The sequence below is a fragment of the Bombus terrestris genome, chromosome 14 (assembly GCF_910591885.1).
Source record: "Bombus terrestris chromosome 14, iyBomTerr1.2, whole genome shotgun sequence".
NCBI classification, from domain to species: domain Eukaryota; kingdom Metazoa; phylum Arthropoda; class Insecta; order Hymenoptera; family Apidae; genus Bombus; species Bombus terrestris.
Genome location: NC_063282.1, coordinates 4,876,592 through 4,894,712, shown reverse-complemented (window position 1 = coordinate 4,894,712; position 18,121 = coordinate 4,876,592). Strand labels below are relative to the sequence as shown.

Sequence of the window (18,121 nt, the reverse complement as noted above, 5' to 3'; positions counted from 1 at the left end):
TAGTGTTTTCAATAAACATCTTACATATATACATTTTTATATACGTTTTAAATTTTACTAATCAATGATTATTAATTGCAATATTCTTGTCTCGTTACAGTGCTAGTGAGATTTCAAAATGTTTTGTACAATCTACACAATAAAAGTTTCTAAGAAGGTTAGTAGATTTTATTTTAATACTATAACCTCCCTCCACATTAAAATCATATTTTATTTTGTTCTATATCGATTGAAATTAATAAAAAATGATGATAAAAGAATTTTCAATGTCTTATAACATTTATGAATAATAACAGTAAGTATAAGTAACATACATATAATCCATGAAACTTGTCATACGAATGACATACGAAAAAGTCTTATAAGTGTTAAATGTTTTGAAATTTTAAGACGATTATAATCAATTATTCGTATAGATGTTATAAGTGTTGAATGTTTTAACATCTATACGAATAATTGATTATAGTCGTCAGATTAACAATAGTATTAATGATTCATAATAATGTATGAGTAACATATAATTAATAAAAATTGTCATACGAATAAAAGTATAAAGGCTCTTCTGTATACATACGTATGTACAAGATATAAGTTAATGACAGTTCCTTCGGCCCAGATATTATTTTATTTTCAATTAAAAATTATCTTTTTCCAGCTTTTTATCGAATAATGAGTTTCTCAGATTCATTTTTGTTCGTCGAAATGATACTAGATCATTTGTGTTTACTTTTTATAGTTTCTAGGTACATCTTACTGTTCAGTCTAATGTATTTTTTTTCTTTCGAGGCATAATATGTTTGTTGCTGAAAACATATCCTTGAGCATAAAATTTCTCAGGAATTTGACAAATCCTATTCGTGCATGTAACTAACGAGCCGCCCCCCTCCCACTCCTTGCTTGACGAAATTCCCTGGGTAAATCGCGGTACGGGGTGTCAGTTAAGTGTGGACAATCAAAGAGATTAGACGTAGATCACTTCGTGTCACTTCGCGATAGGTATCTTTGGTACTTTCATACAAATTTTTCTACCAAGTTCAAATCCACGCTATTTTCATTTAATTGTACGTTTTTCTTTAACACTTCATTATAATCTATTATTTACATATCTTATTTCTTTTAATTGTCATTTTAATTGCCCCATTTGCCGGTAGCTCGTATGAGTTTTCAAAAGGCAATTTGACCTTGATCATTGTTTTATTTTCAAATAATTTGATTATACGTTTGTTTTCTTTTTTTAGTTAGGTAATTGGTAATATTTATTCACTATGCAATTAACTCCATTTATTATAAATATTTTGTGATATTGACTTAATTAATATCTAATATAGCAAATTCTAAATTTACGGTTTATTAAGAATACCAAGATAAAAAATGCAATATTAAGGAAATTACTTTTTTCTTTTGAATATATTGAATTATGTTTCCGATGAAATTGAAAAGAGTATTTAACATAACTTTGACATAGATTTTCTCGATTCTGTTTCATTTGAATAAGAAATTCAAATAACTTTTTCATTTTCTTTCATTTTCATTCATTTTCTTTGTTTGTAAATAGTCCGTAATATAATATTGACTATTAATTTCCTCATTTTCAATAACTTCTATTACATTCGAGAAGGCACGCTATCACAGACAAGTTCGAACAGGCTCGGTGCATCGCGGTCTTTTTCGTATCGTGTAGCTTTGTGTAACGGTCAGAAAAAGTGCGCCATGTTGCATTAGAAGGAAGTCACGTAATGCATAAAGTGTTTGAAGCTGTAATGGCGGACATTCAATTTGGCGGGTAATTTTTACAAATCAATCGTATCACAAAATATTCATACATATACGCATTTGACAATAATAAAAAATATTTTGAAAAATATTTTAAATAAACTAACGATATATTTTCTTTCGTATTCTTGGTATGATATTTCTATGCATATTTTCGTTCTCTTGATACGATATATGGTTCTACCTATTGTAAATAAATCATAATTAATTCTAAAAAAGCAGTATTTTCGTAAACAAACACTCGATTTCCTATCCCTTACCTCTTATAAAGTTTTTCTTTCAGAATATTTTTGTGACCGCGCGCAATGCGGTTGGTAGAGTCAGTGTTTGCTGCGTTAAAGCACATTTAATATTGACTTAGAACATAACAACTTTCATTAAATTTAATTATAATAATCAGACGCGAAATTAGAGTCAGTGTGTTTGCCGATTGTCATTTGACTTAAACGGACGTGTCAATAGTCTATTATTTTTTTTTTTTTTTTTTGTTAAACATTCGTTTTCGGTAGTAAAGCCGTAGGTGTCGCAAGAGGATAAAGCCTTTCCTGGAGCTCAAGAATGTAAGTTTTTCGTACACTGCATTTTGATTTATTTATCGAACTAAAATCTTAAAATTTTGCTATTGAAATACACAATAAAAATGTTTGATCGTTCAGAAATTGAAATTTCTAAGTCTGTCATTATTGTGTTAAAGTTCCACTTTTTATATAATAATTAAACTTTATTAGAATTTCAAATCTTTTTATTATTAAAATTTCACGTTTGAATAGAGTTTTATTTTTCATTGCTTTAAGTTTTCTAACAATCACAAGTACGTTTTCAAGAATAACTTATAATATTTAACATATTCTGTTACAGGTTTTTCATAACTTCCATCTTTTTCCCTCTTCTTTGGGAAGGATGTAGCGGTGTTTTAAATTTATACATGTAAGAATCTTTGCACATTGTATTTTATTAATTTTGTTTCTTGTATTTCGCTGTAATTATTATTAATTAAAAACTAAAATTTGGTTTTAAATTTTCATATTAGAATCTTAATTTTTTATTCTAATTATAGTTCATTAGAATTTTATATAGTTCATTAGAACCATTGCTGTATTTCTCAAAATAAATAATAATAATTCATATTTTGTTAAAGGTATGCCACTTCTTCCCCTTCTTCCTGTTTCCTGGAAAATACCTAGTGGTATTTCAAAAGCCAAAAATGTAAGTAACTATCTACTTGGTATTTTATTTAAGCCGATTTCTTATATTTTATGATAATTATTATTAATTAAAAAATAAAATTTGATTGATAATTTGACAACTTGTAAATTTTTCATTCCTAAATTGAATATTAATATATACTTATATAATGTATATCTTTTATGAATGTATCTCACGAATATATTACACGAATAGGTATATTTTATGAATATATCATGATAATCGAGCCGCTCTGAAACCACACCGATCAACTTCATGGATAGAAAGATACAGAATAGCAATGATACAAAACTGCTATTTTTTTTTCTTAATTTACTTTGGAATTTATTATTGTAATGTATTATTTATGTCATCTTCTCGCAATGATCGATCTGATGTAAGTTATTTGTTTCTTGAACACTGGACATTAATCGTATTCTTATACAATGAAATAAAGAAATTAGTAGAAAGTGGATTAGCTTCTGATAGGCTCGATTGTAATCATGTCGTGCACTATGCAAAATCTTTTATATAAAATCCATGGCATAGTCATCAAAAGTTTTTAGAAGCGTTCAGACACTTTGTCAAGCCACTGTAGTTGCTTTCGTTTCACTGGTGATCAGATAACTGGAGAGTAAATAGCGTCGCGGTAGGAGTCTAGGTATATTCGGAAAGCTAGCCATCGATCGATAGATCAGGAGATCGCGAATGTACCTGTTTCGCTTTGAATCGGTTCACGTGGCCAACACCGGTAACTATCAAGGCCAGTCAGTCACTCGATTACGCGCGTTTCTTCTACGCCCAACGTGAAACCGACAGGACACACGAGCCTTCTCTACTCTGTAATGGACGACCAGGCATTAGTTTACGTCGGCTGTTTTTACCACACCCGGGACACCTGCTTGTTCGATCGCCGTGAAAAGAAATTTCGTGCCCGTGAAAAAATTCTTCACGCTAGCACGAAACCCGGTAAATGGTCAACGAACCCGTTTAACGTGCTTTCCTTCGATTTTTCACTTCAACTCCGACTGATGTCGCGTAGGTGATAGCCATTTGATGAACTGATAGAATACCAAAAAAGAAAAAGATAATCGAAAAAGGTGGATAGAACGTGTCGTGGTCGCGCGGCAGTGATTAACAAAGTGAACACGAGCACCTTATCAAGGAGACAAATTGCATCGAGCGCAGGTGTGTCTCTCGAACGTGTATGCATATGCATCGAGTTGCTCGCGATCCGATGAGGAAAAATGTAAATTATGATAAGCGTCGTGATCTTCGTGACGACTGTATGATACTCTAGTTTCTTGTTTCTTACTCGTGTATCCTACATTCTTTTCTCTTCTTTTTTTCGTTTTTTTTTTTTTATTTATGTTAGTGGTAGAGTTTGATGGCAGAGTTTAGATTATCAGACGCAGAGTCGTGTACTCTTTTTCCAGGAGGCTGTGTTCAGGTGCTCGGCTAACGACATCGTTAAATTTATCGCAACATTTGACTTCATTAAAGCTAGCAAATAAATTATCTGCCGGTCGATTCCTCCCTATGGAATATTCTATTTTTCCCGAGAGCGCGTGTGCGAGTGCGTGGAATGAAAATTACATGGGGAACGTAAAGTGGGCGGTCCTGTAAACGCAAGAACGAGTTCACCAGCAGGCCAAATAAACGAGAGTTAAAGAGTATCGGCATGGAGGACAGTCTGCGATCCTTGCAAAAACTTTCTGGCCTTCGAGCCTGCAAATTAACTCTGTTTCATCGACGACCGTCCCTTTTCAATCTTAAACTTCTACTCTTGCTAGAGGAGATATGGCGAGGTCATCGTCGAATCGTCAAATTGATCAGATTTCAGAGTATACGATCGATAGTTCTGATCGTAGAAACAAAAATTCGAAAGAATCTAAAGGGAGATAAAGTGCTTGAACCTCGTAACGAACGTAAAATGACAATTCAGAATTAGTTTTATTCGTTTCGCAGTTGCAACTAAAGTACTACCAAACTTATTAAAATGACAGGATTCATATAATTTGTTTTTGAAATTATTGAAAGTGTATATGTGCTCTTGACAAAATAATTTTTAATTTTCATTGAAATAACAGGATGGAAATTAATGAAATAGCAGGATGTACCTATCCTTTTGCACCATAACTTTGGTGTACCATGAAATTGTAAGCAGCAATACATGAAAATTCTCTGAAAATAAGTCTACGCGTGTAGGAAACACGTAAGGAACTAGCTGCGGTTAAATCAATTAATATATCCACTTAATGTTTTAATTGTGACTTTATTATATTCCATCAAGAGTAATTCTCGATTTCTATCTTCCTTCCTCAGGCGTTTCTCGGAATTTTCCACTTTCCTATTGTAATAGAGGAGCGCGCTAGAGATACAATAATTTCACAGTGTCGATGGTTGCACAAGCCTCCTCTCCTTTTCTAAAGTTCACCTCAAGAGACCTGCTAATCTTCGCTCGCCATCTTACGAAAACACGCGCTAATTAGCGGAGCGCGTGGCTGGTCGCGGGCCCAGGTGGAAAGAAGGAAAATCGCGTGGGTGTTCGTAAAAGAAGAGCGTGTAAAAGAACACGAGAGCAGTTGATGGGGGAATAGAACGAAGTATAAAAGTACAAGCTATGGAGTGCACGAGAAGTGCCAAGGCCTTCTCCCCGTCCACTTTCTAACGACAATCACTTTTATGTAACGGCCATTATTCGTCCTTTTTTATTACAACAAACGTAACATACAAATCCGCCAGAGTTGTGTCTGTTCTTCTATTATAATATTTATTGTTATCATTATTTAGGACAACGAATACTTCAGCCACTATAGGATCGTATGTATTGCAGGGATGATCTCTTTTTTTTATGGGGGTTTCTGTTACGCAGCCCCGTACAGGGGATACATGTATACAGCCTTTTCGGATTTCTCCGACCAGGGACTAGAGGACTCTTTGGCGATCGACCGGTTTTACAGGCTGCCAGTGTGTTTCCGCGGAACAACGTCCGCTCCGAGTTTTTCCACTTTTTTCCGGCAACAACCCCTTCACTGCCCGGATGACTTCTCACGTTCGCCCTACCGCGTTCAATTGCTACATTTTTACAGACGAGCTCTGCACGTGTTTCCTCTCGACGTGCATGCGCGGCCATTATTCGCGAGCGAAAGAATAAGGAGATAAGACATCCGGGCACAGAGGGTTGCCAGGACACACCCTGAACACGGTCGTCGGCTTGCTGACGCGAAAACGATCGAGCCTTGCTGGAGGTTGTTTTACTGCAGGTTAACTATTTCCTCGGTGCACATTGCGAGTGTATAAATAGAGAACATATTTATTATTGATTAAATTTAATTTATAATTATCGTTCGATAATTAAAAGTAAAATGAAACTTTGGAAATCGTTTTAAGTATAAAAAATATCCTTTAAATTCTGTATTATGGAAAAACATAGAAATGTAATTTCTCATGTTAGCAATCACTGAACATAAATATTCTATTTATACATTCGTTATATGTTCTCGAACATTTCGTTCGTTTTTATTATACGTATTAGATTGTTCGGAAAGTTTGTAGCCTTTTTGTTAATAAATATATTCTTTATTGTATTGGTAGGATTAGGGAACAATTTTATTTATCTTCAATTCCTCTCAAGCATTGAAATGTTTAATTCGAACAAACGTTGTCTCTGATTGGGAAAAGAAACCAATTAATTACAAATGTTTCGTTTCTCAACAAGACGATATCGAACTTTGGCTGGAGTATTTAATATCATTTACCTTATCCACGAAATATGACATACTATCATAATTATTTATTGTTCATTTTATAATATGTTTCCATTATTGACACATGAATGATTTTTTTTCTAAAAAGTGGAGATATTTGATGGTGGCAAGACTGGCCATATGTTATTCAACTTGTATCTTATAAATTTTACTACAAACTATCCAATTTTTTCGTATTATTTTGTTATAGTTGTCTTATAATTGTTATTTATTTTATAATATTTTATTTTGCTCTTTGGAAAGTGTTTTTTACTTTGAACTTTGAACTTTGAACTTTGAAAAGTTGCGTTTTTTAATGAGCGACTCGACAAATTTACTGGGTGATTAGCCAAAAATTTCGATTAGATTTGTAATACGAAAGTTCACCAAGGCTCGATCAATTCACTGTCGTTTAAATTAATCTTCCCGCTGTTAATCGTCGTGCACATATTTCCATTATACTTCCATCAGCTTACAGGTTTCTACACAAAGCACACTAATTTTTCGAATTATCGTACATTGTCACACAATCGTACATACGGCTTCCTATGTGATACGCGTATACGAAGATACGAAAAATAAATGGATTCGACCTTTGATTAGGTTACTTTACCTAGAAGAATTAATTTACTGTATAAAACTATCGTCGAAACGTATCCAACATCAGTCGATCGATTCTCACAGAACCAACTCAATATAACTATATCTTAATAATAATATATATATATATCTTATACACATGTAATAAATAATCGCTTTGCAGATCGCATAAAAGGTAATTCCAATGTAACTTTTCTGCGATCTGAAATAACCGAGACGCGAAACAAAAAAATTATATCGATCTCTGTAATTCTAAAATTAACAAGTATATACAGATTTAATTATTTATATTTTTCTATACATTTTCATATTTCTTCTCGACAAAAGCAACATAACACTTTTCCTTTTTTTGGCACTTCGTTATATAGTTAGCGCTATTTCTCGATGATAATTCTATATCTCGTGGCTATGGATAATCGATAGGTTGCAAGCGAAGGAAATCGCCTGGAGAAAAAAAATCTCGTCATCGTTAAAAGTCGTTCTTCTTCTATTTTTTCCGTCTGGTTCCTAATGCGATTATTTTTTTGCGGAACAAAAGAAAAGAGTCACGAGATACACGGTTCAGGGGCCGTTCGCATGACCTAGTTGAACTCAAAGAGAAAAAGAAGAATGAGAAAGAGAGAAGGAGCAGAAGAGAAACAAGAATGGAAATGTTCGTCCCGACGGGAAGAGCAAACGGAAGTCGATATTAGTTCACGCGCCACTCGTTGAAACGGATGTTCGAGATCCGACTAATAGCTGGCTACGTTCTCCCAGCTTCCGATTTTTAACTAAATAAATTATTTACAACAGCCATCGCTGATCAAACGACGGGTGAATTAAATGCGAATTTTATTCGTTCAGGTACGCGTGGAAGGAAATATCGGGTTGTTTGAAACGTTCGTAGCCTTTTCATGATTGGAAGATGATCATTTGTTAGAAATTTTTGTGAGATAATAGAATAAATAATAAATGATAAAACAAAGTAATAATTTTAATTGAATATCGATAATTCCAGTTAATATGTCCAATTATATTTGAATCATTTACATTTATTCTAATCTCTATAAAATCTCTTTTAATGGCAAAAACCAGAATAATTTAGAATCTTTCAAACACCATTTGAAACAACTGATTGTTGAAAAATTCTGTGAGAAAATAATCTAATAAACAGCAGAATATTGTCACAAAAAGAAACAATGCATAGATTATTCAATAACATTCTAGTTCCATACAAATGTGTCATTTTCCAATCATTCTTAAATTTCATTTTTATGAATTTTTCGAACAACCTGAATATAATTACTTTATGTACAAAATTAAAGGACCCCTAACTGTTTACGGTTTCAAAAACTTCGTTAATCTATTTATACAACTTAATAATTGCAACTTTCCGCAAGAACTCTTAAGAACTTAAACTCTCATTCCATTCAACGAAATACGTAGAACTCCTCAGGATGGTTGAGTCTCTCATTCGTATCTCCGGATATTAACGATTCCACGAGTCTTGGTCGGTTAATCGAGAAATCGAAGACCGCCTTCGACTTGCATTCGGCAGGTGTTTCGTGCGCGAGAATCGCTTGGTGAATGGAAATTACCGGTTTCTCCTATTCCCTCTCTTTTTCTCTTCCTCTTCATCTTTCGATTCGATGCGCTCTTTATCCGTGACGTCGAATCACGTTCGAGGACTACGCTAGGCTCCCGGGAATCTCGTACAAAAAACAGAACGAAAATACAATAAATAAGAAAAATTGACAAAACCGCGCTCGCAAAAACCTTGTATTTCTTCCTGTACTTTGCCAGGCATCGTCGATGCTCGTGTCGCGTGGAAACGTCTGATCGGAACCTCGAATCGAGCACAGTTCAAATCCTGGAGAGCAAAAAAACCTGCTGCTCCAGGCAGCGACTTTCTCTCGACACGAGTGTGACGATCCATCGCAGTCAAGCGAGCGGATTCGCGTCTAAACTGATCGATATCGATCCTTTCTAACTTCACGATTCGGTCTATAATACCAGTAAATCTACGGAATCGGAAATCGAAGTATCAGATCTGGCGCTTTTCTCTGTGACTCTAATCGCTCAAATCTAGGACAGAGTATGTTCCTCTGAAAGGCCTGCTTTCGAACATAGAATTTCTCAGCAGAGACACATCAGAACCTCAGACACATCAAAGCCTCAGACACCGAAAACTCGAAGACACCATCCTCTAACAATTGAACTAATATTATTAGTGGAGCTTCGTAAGTTACATATGTAACAGCAATATGTTCGCTAAGAAAGAAAATTAGATTTTACGAATCCACAAGTCATTTCATCATTTCACGTGATATTGCAAAGGAAGATTGTAAAGAAAAAGTGTATAAGCAAAACAATTTGCAATTTGTCAAGTCATTAATATTATCAGTTAGTAAGTTATTGTGCAGGAGGATCTAGGACTTGTAAAGATGAACCTCGAACACAACCATTACTTTAAATAATGTTTCTTTCTCGTGGAAGATCTTATGTGAGGCGTGTCGTTGCCTTTGGAACTCGCAGCATCCTTCCACGTAGTACTCCTAGTAGGTGTCACAGGGTCACTGAACCTCGTTTTGGCAAGAGGAGTCTTCTGATTCTGATCCTGTTCAACGTCTCCCTCGAAGAATCGACACATTTCCCTGACGGGAACGGCCCTGGCTCCTCTGTTGAGATCGTGAAGCGACCGGGCACGTTGCTTTCCTCTAGGACTCGGTTTCGAAGACGTTCGACCGAGATCTTCGGTGCTTCTAGCTAGTCGACCACCTAGCCTAGACAGAGATTCGAACAGAGTCAGCTTCTCTCGTACTGGCACGTAATGGTCTACCCTTTGACACCGTTCCAAGAGCCTAGCCACGTCTTCCTCGCAAGGTGGCTCGGTCAGAACCGACAGAGAGGTCGACGACCTAGGCAGAGCCGTCGAATTGTAATTCTCCGCGAGTTTCGAATTCTGCGACAATTGTCGAGGCACTGGAATCCTCGAGGATAATTGGGCCAATCGTTCCTTGCGTTCCTGAAGAGTCTCTACAGTTGTATTAGTAAATTGCTGTGTTTGAAGCAATTGGCTCTTCTCTCTGATGCTTCTCCTCTCTCTTGCACGACTTCTTCTCTCATTCATATCCATTCTAAGTATACCAGGACTCGCGTTACCATTTCTGGGACTGTTATTGTTCCTCTTATCATCCTCATTCCGATGATCGTCTTCGAATCTGACTAAGGAAGACTCGTTAGGCTTCACAGGAGGCAATCTGATAATGATGTTCTTCTCGTTTTTTAGTCTAGAAATTTCATAGCCACTATCGTTGTCCTTCTTTATGGATGTTAAACAATAGCTGTCATTGTCGTTGCTAGAGTAGAACCTACTCCTCGATTTTGAGCCATAAGTTTTTAGGATATCGTTGTTGTTCTCTTCAGCTCTGTCTTTTCGTCTCCTAGCATCTTCTTCTAGCACTCTTCTACTTCTAGCTTCGTTCTCTCGTCTTCTGGCTTCTTTATACCTTTGGATCCTTTGTTCTCTGGTATCTGGTTCAGGAATAGACACTGCCGAGTCCACGGAATCCACGCTGGAACGACACACGCCGCTCCAAGGAAGACTGTCGTCACTTCCCTCGCTGCTTTCGCTGCAGCCCCAGGTCCTGGTCATTGGCTGGTCCTTTGTTATTATCGTTGGAATACTTCGAAAGTCGCCTAACAGATCTTCGTCGCTGGAGTTACTACTGGACCAACCACGTAACTCGCTTCTCGCTCTTCGTCTGGATTCTTCTAAGATTGTCGTGGTTGTTCTAGGCTCTTTCTCTGTGGGAGAGTCACTGGTCCAGCAGCGTAACTCGCTTCTGGAGCGTCTTCTGGATTCTGTGGGACTGTCGGGTAATGGAACGGGTCCCCTTGGACAGATGGTCAGGATCTCCAGGAAGTTCAGACAGCGTTGGGCTCGAAATGGTGTTTGCCTGACCAATTCTGCCGCGATTGCCCTCACCCAGGACCAGTACACGGGTTCTGAATCCGCCTGTAAAACAGGAAAGTAGTTTTGTCTTAACAAATATTAGATATACTTTTTAGATATCTTTTTCAATACTAAATACATAGATTTTGTGACTTATATATGGATCAATGTAATTTCTATCCAGGTGTCTCGAATGTAATTCGAATTCCAGTGGAAATTATTTTTTATTTTTCTAATAGGATTCGAAGAACATGTTCAATATATCTTTTGCAAATACTGTGTAATGTATGTATTAATTATTAGTCTGCGGTGCAAATTCATATTTTTGTTCATGTATTTAAAGAGATAGAACCTAAACAAATATTTGCTTTATACATCGAATGCTATAAAAAGTATACTTTCAATACTTCATATAAGGAGTTCACTTTTGATGTTGCATTCATTAAATATTATAGACTATACCTTTGATGTTTTGTACATGGTATTATAAAATGTGAGAGGCATATTTATGCATTTGAGTCGTTTTACTGGTGTTAACGAATGGTGTTCAGTCGACGAATCTTTCCCTTTTCCTCGTTCATGCTTCATGTTTCTCATTCTAATGTAGCGATCGAAATTCTAGCCACGTCCTATGTCATTCGTTTAATGGGTCTTAGAGAACCCTCGCTACCATATAATTATTCTTGAAATATTCAAGGAAACCTACGTTAGGAGTCTGTTAGCCGATTGTAAACTCAATTACAAGCTATTATTAAGATCTGTGAATGGCGACTCAGGCTTTGTTGCTCCGAGCGAGACGCCGCTGGATGACCGCGCGAACGTCCTTTGAGTCAGTAAGGTAACGAGGCGAAGGAACTCGTTTGCCAGGAAAGGAGGATGGTGGGACTCCTTGACAATGCCGGGTCATGGGAGAGTGGCGCGCGGATCTCCCACGCGTCCGCTTATCGTCGTGATCGCTCCGGCGGATTTTGACCTTGCCTACTGACCTTATTACCTTCCGCACCCCGTACGGATACGAGTTACGTCACCTGCTCGCGTCCTTCGCGTCTCTTCCTTATCTTATCAATCGACCTTTATGAATTTTACATTGGTTCCTTTCAAAACCTTGATAAACTCAATTTTTTATGAATTTCTCAATTTCGTTATATAGTTACACGATTAATGTTCAATTCTTAAGAAATAAATGACATTTATACAATTGCACATTAATCATGCATCTGGATAATAAATTGGCAAGTTTACAAGAAGAGTTGATTAATTTAGTTTCTGAGAGGCTCGTCTACAGTGACTCACGAAGTTATTTGGATACTTACAATAGAAGACTCATATGGATTATGATTATAATGCATTATAACTAAACTTTTTGGCATTTCATTAACAGCAGAAGCAATCTGGAAATATACATAAACGTGTCTCCTAACAGCGTTAATGAAATTTCAAAATGCTTCCTATAACACATGTATAATATATTCATAAAATACATTACAAGTGTTCAAATATCTTATCAGCCATTTGAACTTGAATTTCAATCAAAGTCAAAGAAAACACACTGCTGGATACAGATAATTAGCGCAGAAACTCAAATGAATCGAAACTTTTGATAAACTAAGAGTCGAGATAGATGGTAGGGTTGTATAACTAGATAGAAATCGAGTTGCAGACGTTGGCAGAGCGTAATTAGAAATTGCGGCGTTTAGCAAAACAGGAGCTTTGACCAAGACGAGAAAGTGTTTGCGGGCGAGGAAACGGATCGTGCCGCGGATAAAAGCCATTTACATGTAATTACATTGCGTGTTGCGGCGAATTATTCTATCTCGCCTGTCCACTTCTTCTTTCTTTCACGTCCAGGTTCCTGATACTGTTATGCCTCGAATTACATACCGACAAAAAGGTCGAAATCTCGAAACACTGATTCCAATCATTTAACATCTAACGTCAAAAGAGAGTCAAACCTCCGATTTTTAACGTTAAAGCTGTCAAACTAATCAAAATGACCGGTATCACATCCTTATTCTGATATTAATGTGTACTTTTATCGAGATAGGTATAACCATAAGATATAATTACGTGTATCTATCTCATTTTGTCATTTCTACTTTAATTATAATTAAATATGTATGACATATTTAGATAAACTATATACTGTACCTACAGTGGTTTGAACTGATCGCTAATATGTTTGCTGACAAATATCTTTAACATAGGACGTCCAGTGTTCGTAAAATATAAGTTTTTCCAAAAATAGAATTTTTGTACAAAGCTAACAATTTGTTTTTAAATAAAAGAATAATTTTAATGAGTAATATTCAGTGACTGTAGGTGAACCAATTAGATACTGATTCAGGTTCTTGTGAGAGTGCCATGGAAGTTCCACATAGACATAAAATAACTTTCCCCTGACATGTCTTAAACCTTTTAATATCCTCCAAAGGTTAGTTAGATCGTTAAGATTGATATCAAAAAGTAATTTCTCTGCCTCTAAGTTCAGTAGCCAATAAAAAACTGAGAAGTTACCCAAAAAGTGGCGAGAGTGTGACCCTGCGAGTTGCTGAGTGTGAATCCAAGAGCCAGTGCGTGTGGTTGACATAGGCTGGGTGCTGCTTGTCGTAGGTTCAATGCCCTCAACGGGAGCCTGGGAGTACCCTCGACCCAAAGCCATCCCATTCTGATGGATACGATCCGCCTCTCACCTAGGTCCTCCACGTATAGTTCGCCTGGAACAAACGAGAGAGAAAAAAGAAAATTAGACTCTTAATACGGATCAATCAGTGCCACAGCCCAAAGTGATTCGAATTATACTGATTGTTCGTGCAGTACTTGCGGATGTACGCGGTGGCCTTTCGTCCCAATCATATCTAATTAAAAGTACCCTGTCGACCGTGCATAATTTATCCGTAACTGAAAGTTGTCAGTGCGTTCAGTTGACATTCCCTTTGACTCGTCGGTTGACTACGACTTCAATTTAATAATATGTTTCGAGCTTTTTCTCCGCCCAAACGCGGGCGGATGAATCGCGTAAGCTTAGGTAATCAAAAGATTGACGTCATTCAATTGAACGGCGTAGGAGCGAGGATGGTCTATACGTATCGCAGACACCCTAGGTGCTTTCTCTCTTTACGGTTCATCTCCCCTTTCCCCGGCCAATTACCGTCGGAAACAGTACCTAAACACACCCACGTTTCGTCGACCATAATGACTATTTCAGCCATAAGATAGAAATAGACGCCGGGATTCCTGCTACACCCTTGTCGTCGACGTCTTCCAATTTTACGACGCGACGCCAGTAGGGAATCTTCTACATACACGTTTGTATATACAGCTCTGTTTATAGGTATTGAGGTATTCGCTGGTTTTATACAGAAAATGATAATTGGCTCAGATTGTTAGAGAAACAATTAATCTAAATATGCTTGAGTTATTTTGCGATGCTTTTTAAAGTAATTTTTTAACATTTCTTCTTTATTCGACGTCTAGATTGATCGAATCAAACTCTTTCTATTGCTGCTAGTTATTATGATAGATTATAATACATACTCGTGTTTCCTCTTATAGTAAGTGTAGGTTAATATATAGTTTTTCATTGCAAGACATATAGATATCCATATTCCTATCACTTTGAGGATGATCAAACGGTGATCAAAGTTTGATTGTGAATTTGAATCACAAGTTATATTGATTTGATGTTTATTAAAGTAAACTTAAGCTTCTTGAGGGAATCCGAATCACAATGGGAAAATAATGTATCTAAACACGACAGATGATTCGAGATAACGTTTAAACATATTTCGATTTGTAGAGAGTTTTCACAGCTACAAAATTGTTGTCCTATAGAAATTTTCGAGTTGTCCAGGTTCGATTGTATTATCTCGCCTATTATAATGAACACTCGGCGCAGAGTAACACGAGAAGGTGCACAAAGTGGTTGGAAAACGAGTCACCGGCTAAGTACATCCATTAACCTTCCATGAGGAATTCCTTATCACGAGCGAAGGACGTTCACGAGTAAAATATCGGGAAGGACGCGATGGACAGGATTCCAGACATTTTTCAGCCCAATAAGGAAGTAAATTGGCGCAGAGAAACTACGTGGAAATCCTTCACCTGCATTCCTGACTGCCTGGTGTACGTCCACGCGGATGGATTCGACGACCAGCCTACGCTCGACGACCTACGACACACGCCCCCACCTGGTTTCCACGGAAACCAGCTGATGGTCACCGAATAGTCCGCGATCATTTCCATATTCGCATCGATTGCCACTGCTAAAGATAGAAACGTCGGGGAAACACCCATGATGACACAAAACATTTTTAATGCTTTTTACCTTACAGGGTATAGAACTGCACAATTTAATAAATTACGTCGGGAATATAGCTTCGAGGGTGGTGTAAGTGCATTACCTTGCTAACAGAAGAATATTTGTGGAATTCTGCGAATGTAGAAGACATAGATTTATAAATATTATAGTATATATCGTCTATGTAATTATACAAATCTATAAAGTTCTAAAATCTCACATCGAATGAAATAAAAGTCATTGTTGAGTATTTTTCTATTTTAAATTCTGCGGAGATTGTGATTGATCTGATGGATATTTATGTCTTGCGCGTCCTTTAAGCTATGATGGGTGAAATTTCACCCTTTGTGAATTTCGTGAGCGAAATAAGTATAAATGTGATGGATTTCTACCTTTTTTTAAATTCTACATCGATGGATATTTATACCTTGCTTAGCCTTCGACAGAAGCTATCAGGGGTGAAATTTCACTCCATGCCATTTTTGTTTGAATATTGTCGTCTCTTAATAGAATTGCCACGATGTTATTTATAACCTTCGCAAACAATCACCTTTTTGCGTTTCATCTAATATTGTGTAATAATAGAGTATTGGATTTATTGATTTCTAGAATAAAAATATTGTACTGGGGTAACATTGTATCCATGATAAATTAATCTAATAGATAGCTTTCAAGAGATAATATTACGTCTGGATATTAAATTGATGTCTTTTTTTTAGAATTCGGAGCAGTTTCAAACGATAGGAAATTATTTTTTTATTCAGTCGTTAACTTTAGTTGTTCAGTTCGAGTAGAATTATCATTCAACTGTTCAAGTTGTTCATTTCGAAATATTTAATAAAATTCAACATCTTTTACACAAAAGTTACGTCAAAACTTTCAATTGCAGTATTTTCCCGTCACTCGGTATTACATCGATAAAGTGCGAATTAAAAATCGTAACGCGAGTTCTGTGGTTGTTCTTCTCGCTCCAACGACTATGGAAAACTGCACGCGGCGTCCGCATAAATTATACTGGCACAAATTACTGCATGATGTCTGTAAATTATTACGAAGTGACAGGTCTGCCTATCAGGACGCTGAAGTGTCTGGTGTGTAGCAAATCCTCGACCGTTTTTGGTCCTATTCCGCGAGAGATTGAGCACGTCATTATCGCGAAAGTGTCGCCATGATCGATCGTATTCTCCACTACTAAACGTCGATGGAAAACTAAGCCAACGGAGTTTCGCTCGCATGAAAATGGAAAATGAAAGCAGCTCCGAGCTACGCTGCCGTTTCTGGAACGAATTTTCTAATCTCGCTCCAGCTGAAGCACGGTTCCGAATCGCTTGGTCCGAAACATTTCTGCAACGGTGAATCACACGCTGCTTTCAAGGTCAGTCTATTTGTCGGATACAATTACGGACTACGTGTGATTTTCCAGGAACGGAATTACGAAACGTGTGAATCATCGTTGACTTCAGTTTTTAGGCGTCCATCTTGCAAACAGAAAATTATAGCCAGAGTGTTTCTTTTTATTGGTAGCTCAAAAGCGAAGAAACATCTGTTTGAGACGGGAAATCGGCGAATCGTGTTTTCTGCCCGAAGAGATTCATTTATGAAACCTTTTGAACCGAGAAATTGTGTATACAGTCAGTCACAAATGTCTGTATACACTTCTTACATTTTATGTATCCGTTTTATCCGGAAAAGAAATTTTCATTTCGATTTAATATCGCATCATCGTTTTTAAAATGTTCAATATGATGCAAAAACGTATATTTCATCTTAAAACTCACAAAAACATGGGTTTTGATAACATGAAATTGATTACTGATTTTTAAAATCGTTCAATTATTGCGTTAAATTAATACAAAATTTGATGCAAAAATACAAATAAGATCTTCTGTGTAATGCACCAAATTTAAAGAATCTATGTAAATGTCTATGATCGATATATATGTATAATATATCTTTCTATTCAAATGGTAGTATTTCGAGGGCAGAAAACATGTTTCGAATTAAAGAATCCTAGAGAGTCAGCATCCTCTTTCTTTCTCTCACGGTCCATTAAATTTGAGAACTAGTATATACGCTCGGCAGTTGTGAATGGCTCATAAATAAGGCAATCCTCCTATAGACCCGCATCCTGTTCATCCAAAAGCTCTTCGACGAAAGTATACACAAACCAGTAACTCTTCTTGCCTTATTTCAGCGAACTGAATGTCCCGATCAAACACCGTCGTTCAGGTATCGCCTAATCAACCAAAATTGAACGGTAACAGATCTTCGATTTGAAAAATATGATTCTTCGATTCGATGAGAAGAGAGGTGTATGAAGTTGGATATTCTTCCCTTATGACATTTGTTCAAGGACAGTCCCTTTTTCCCATTCACGAACTCTTAATACAAAGATGTATGAATATTTATGAACATTCGGAAATGCTGAAGCATTGCGTTGGTTGGTTCTTTGCATGGAAGAGGCTTAAACGTGCCTCGACGTATGTTTTATCTGTCCCTCGTGGCTGGCCCACACCACAGTGGCACGTTTCACTCAGGAAACCGTTTATTTCCTCAGATCCTAGGATAACGCATGACTGTCAC

The 18,121-nt window shown here is 36.6% G+C and overlaps 1 protein-coding gene and 1 long non-coding RNA gene across 3 annotated transcripts in view; one reads left to right on the top strand and one right to left on the bottom strand.

Annotated features, from left to right (window-relative positions):
- LOC125386272 overlaps nucleotides 1–18,121 on the top strand; it is a 336,686-nt gene that overhangs the window by 297,346 nt on the left and 21,219 nt on the right. Inside the window, exons 2-3 of the long non-coding RNA XR_007226269.1 lie at nucleotides 2,632–2,700; nucleotides 2,912–2,979. This is a non-coding gene — a long non-coding RNA (uncharacterized LOC125386272). The remainder of the gene's footprint in view (nucleotides 1–2,631; nucleotides 2,701–2,911; nucleotides 2,980–18,121) is intronic.
- Nucleotides 7,009–18,121, bottom strand: part of LOC100642584 — a 48,522-nt gene continuing 37,409 nt past the window's right edge. For both annotated transcript variants that reach the window (XM_003400534.4, XM_048411777.1), the window contains exons 2-3: nucleotides 13,756–13,955; nucleotides 7,009–11,304 (exon numbers count right to left, since the gene is read on the bottom strand). In XM_003400534.4, the coding sequence (XP_003400582.1) occupies nucleotides 9,751–11,304; nucleotides 13,756–13,955 (1,754 nt within the window). In that variant the 3' untranslated portion in view covers nucleotides 7,009–9,750. The remainder of the gene's footprint in view (nucleotides 11,305–13,755; nucleotides 13,956–18,121) is intronic.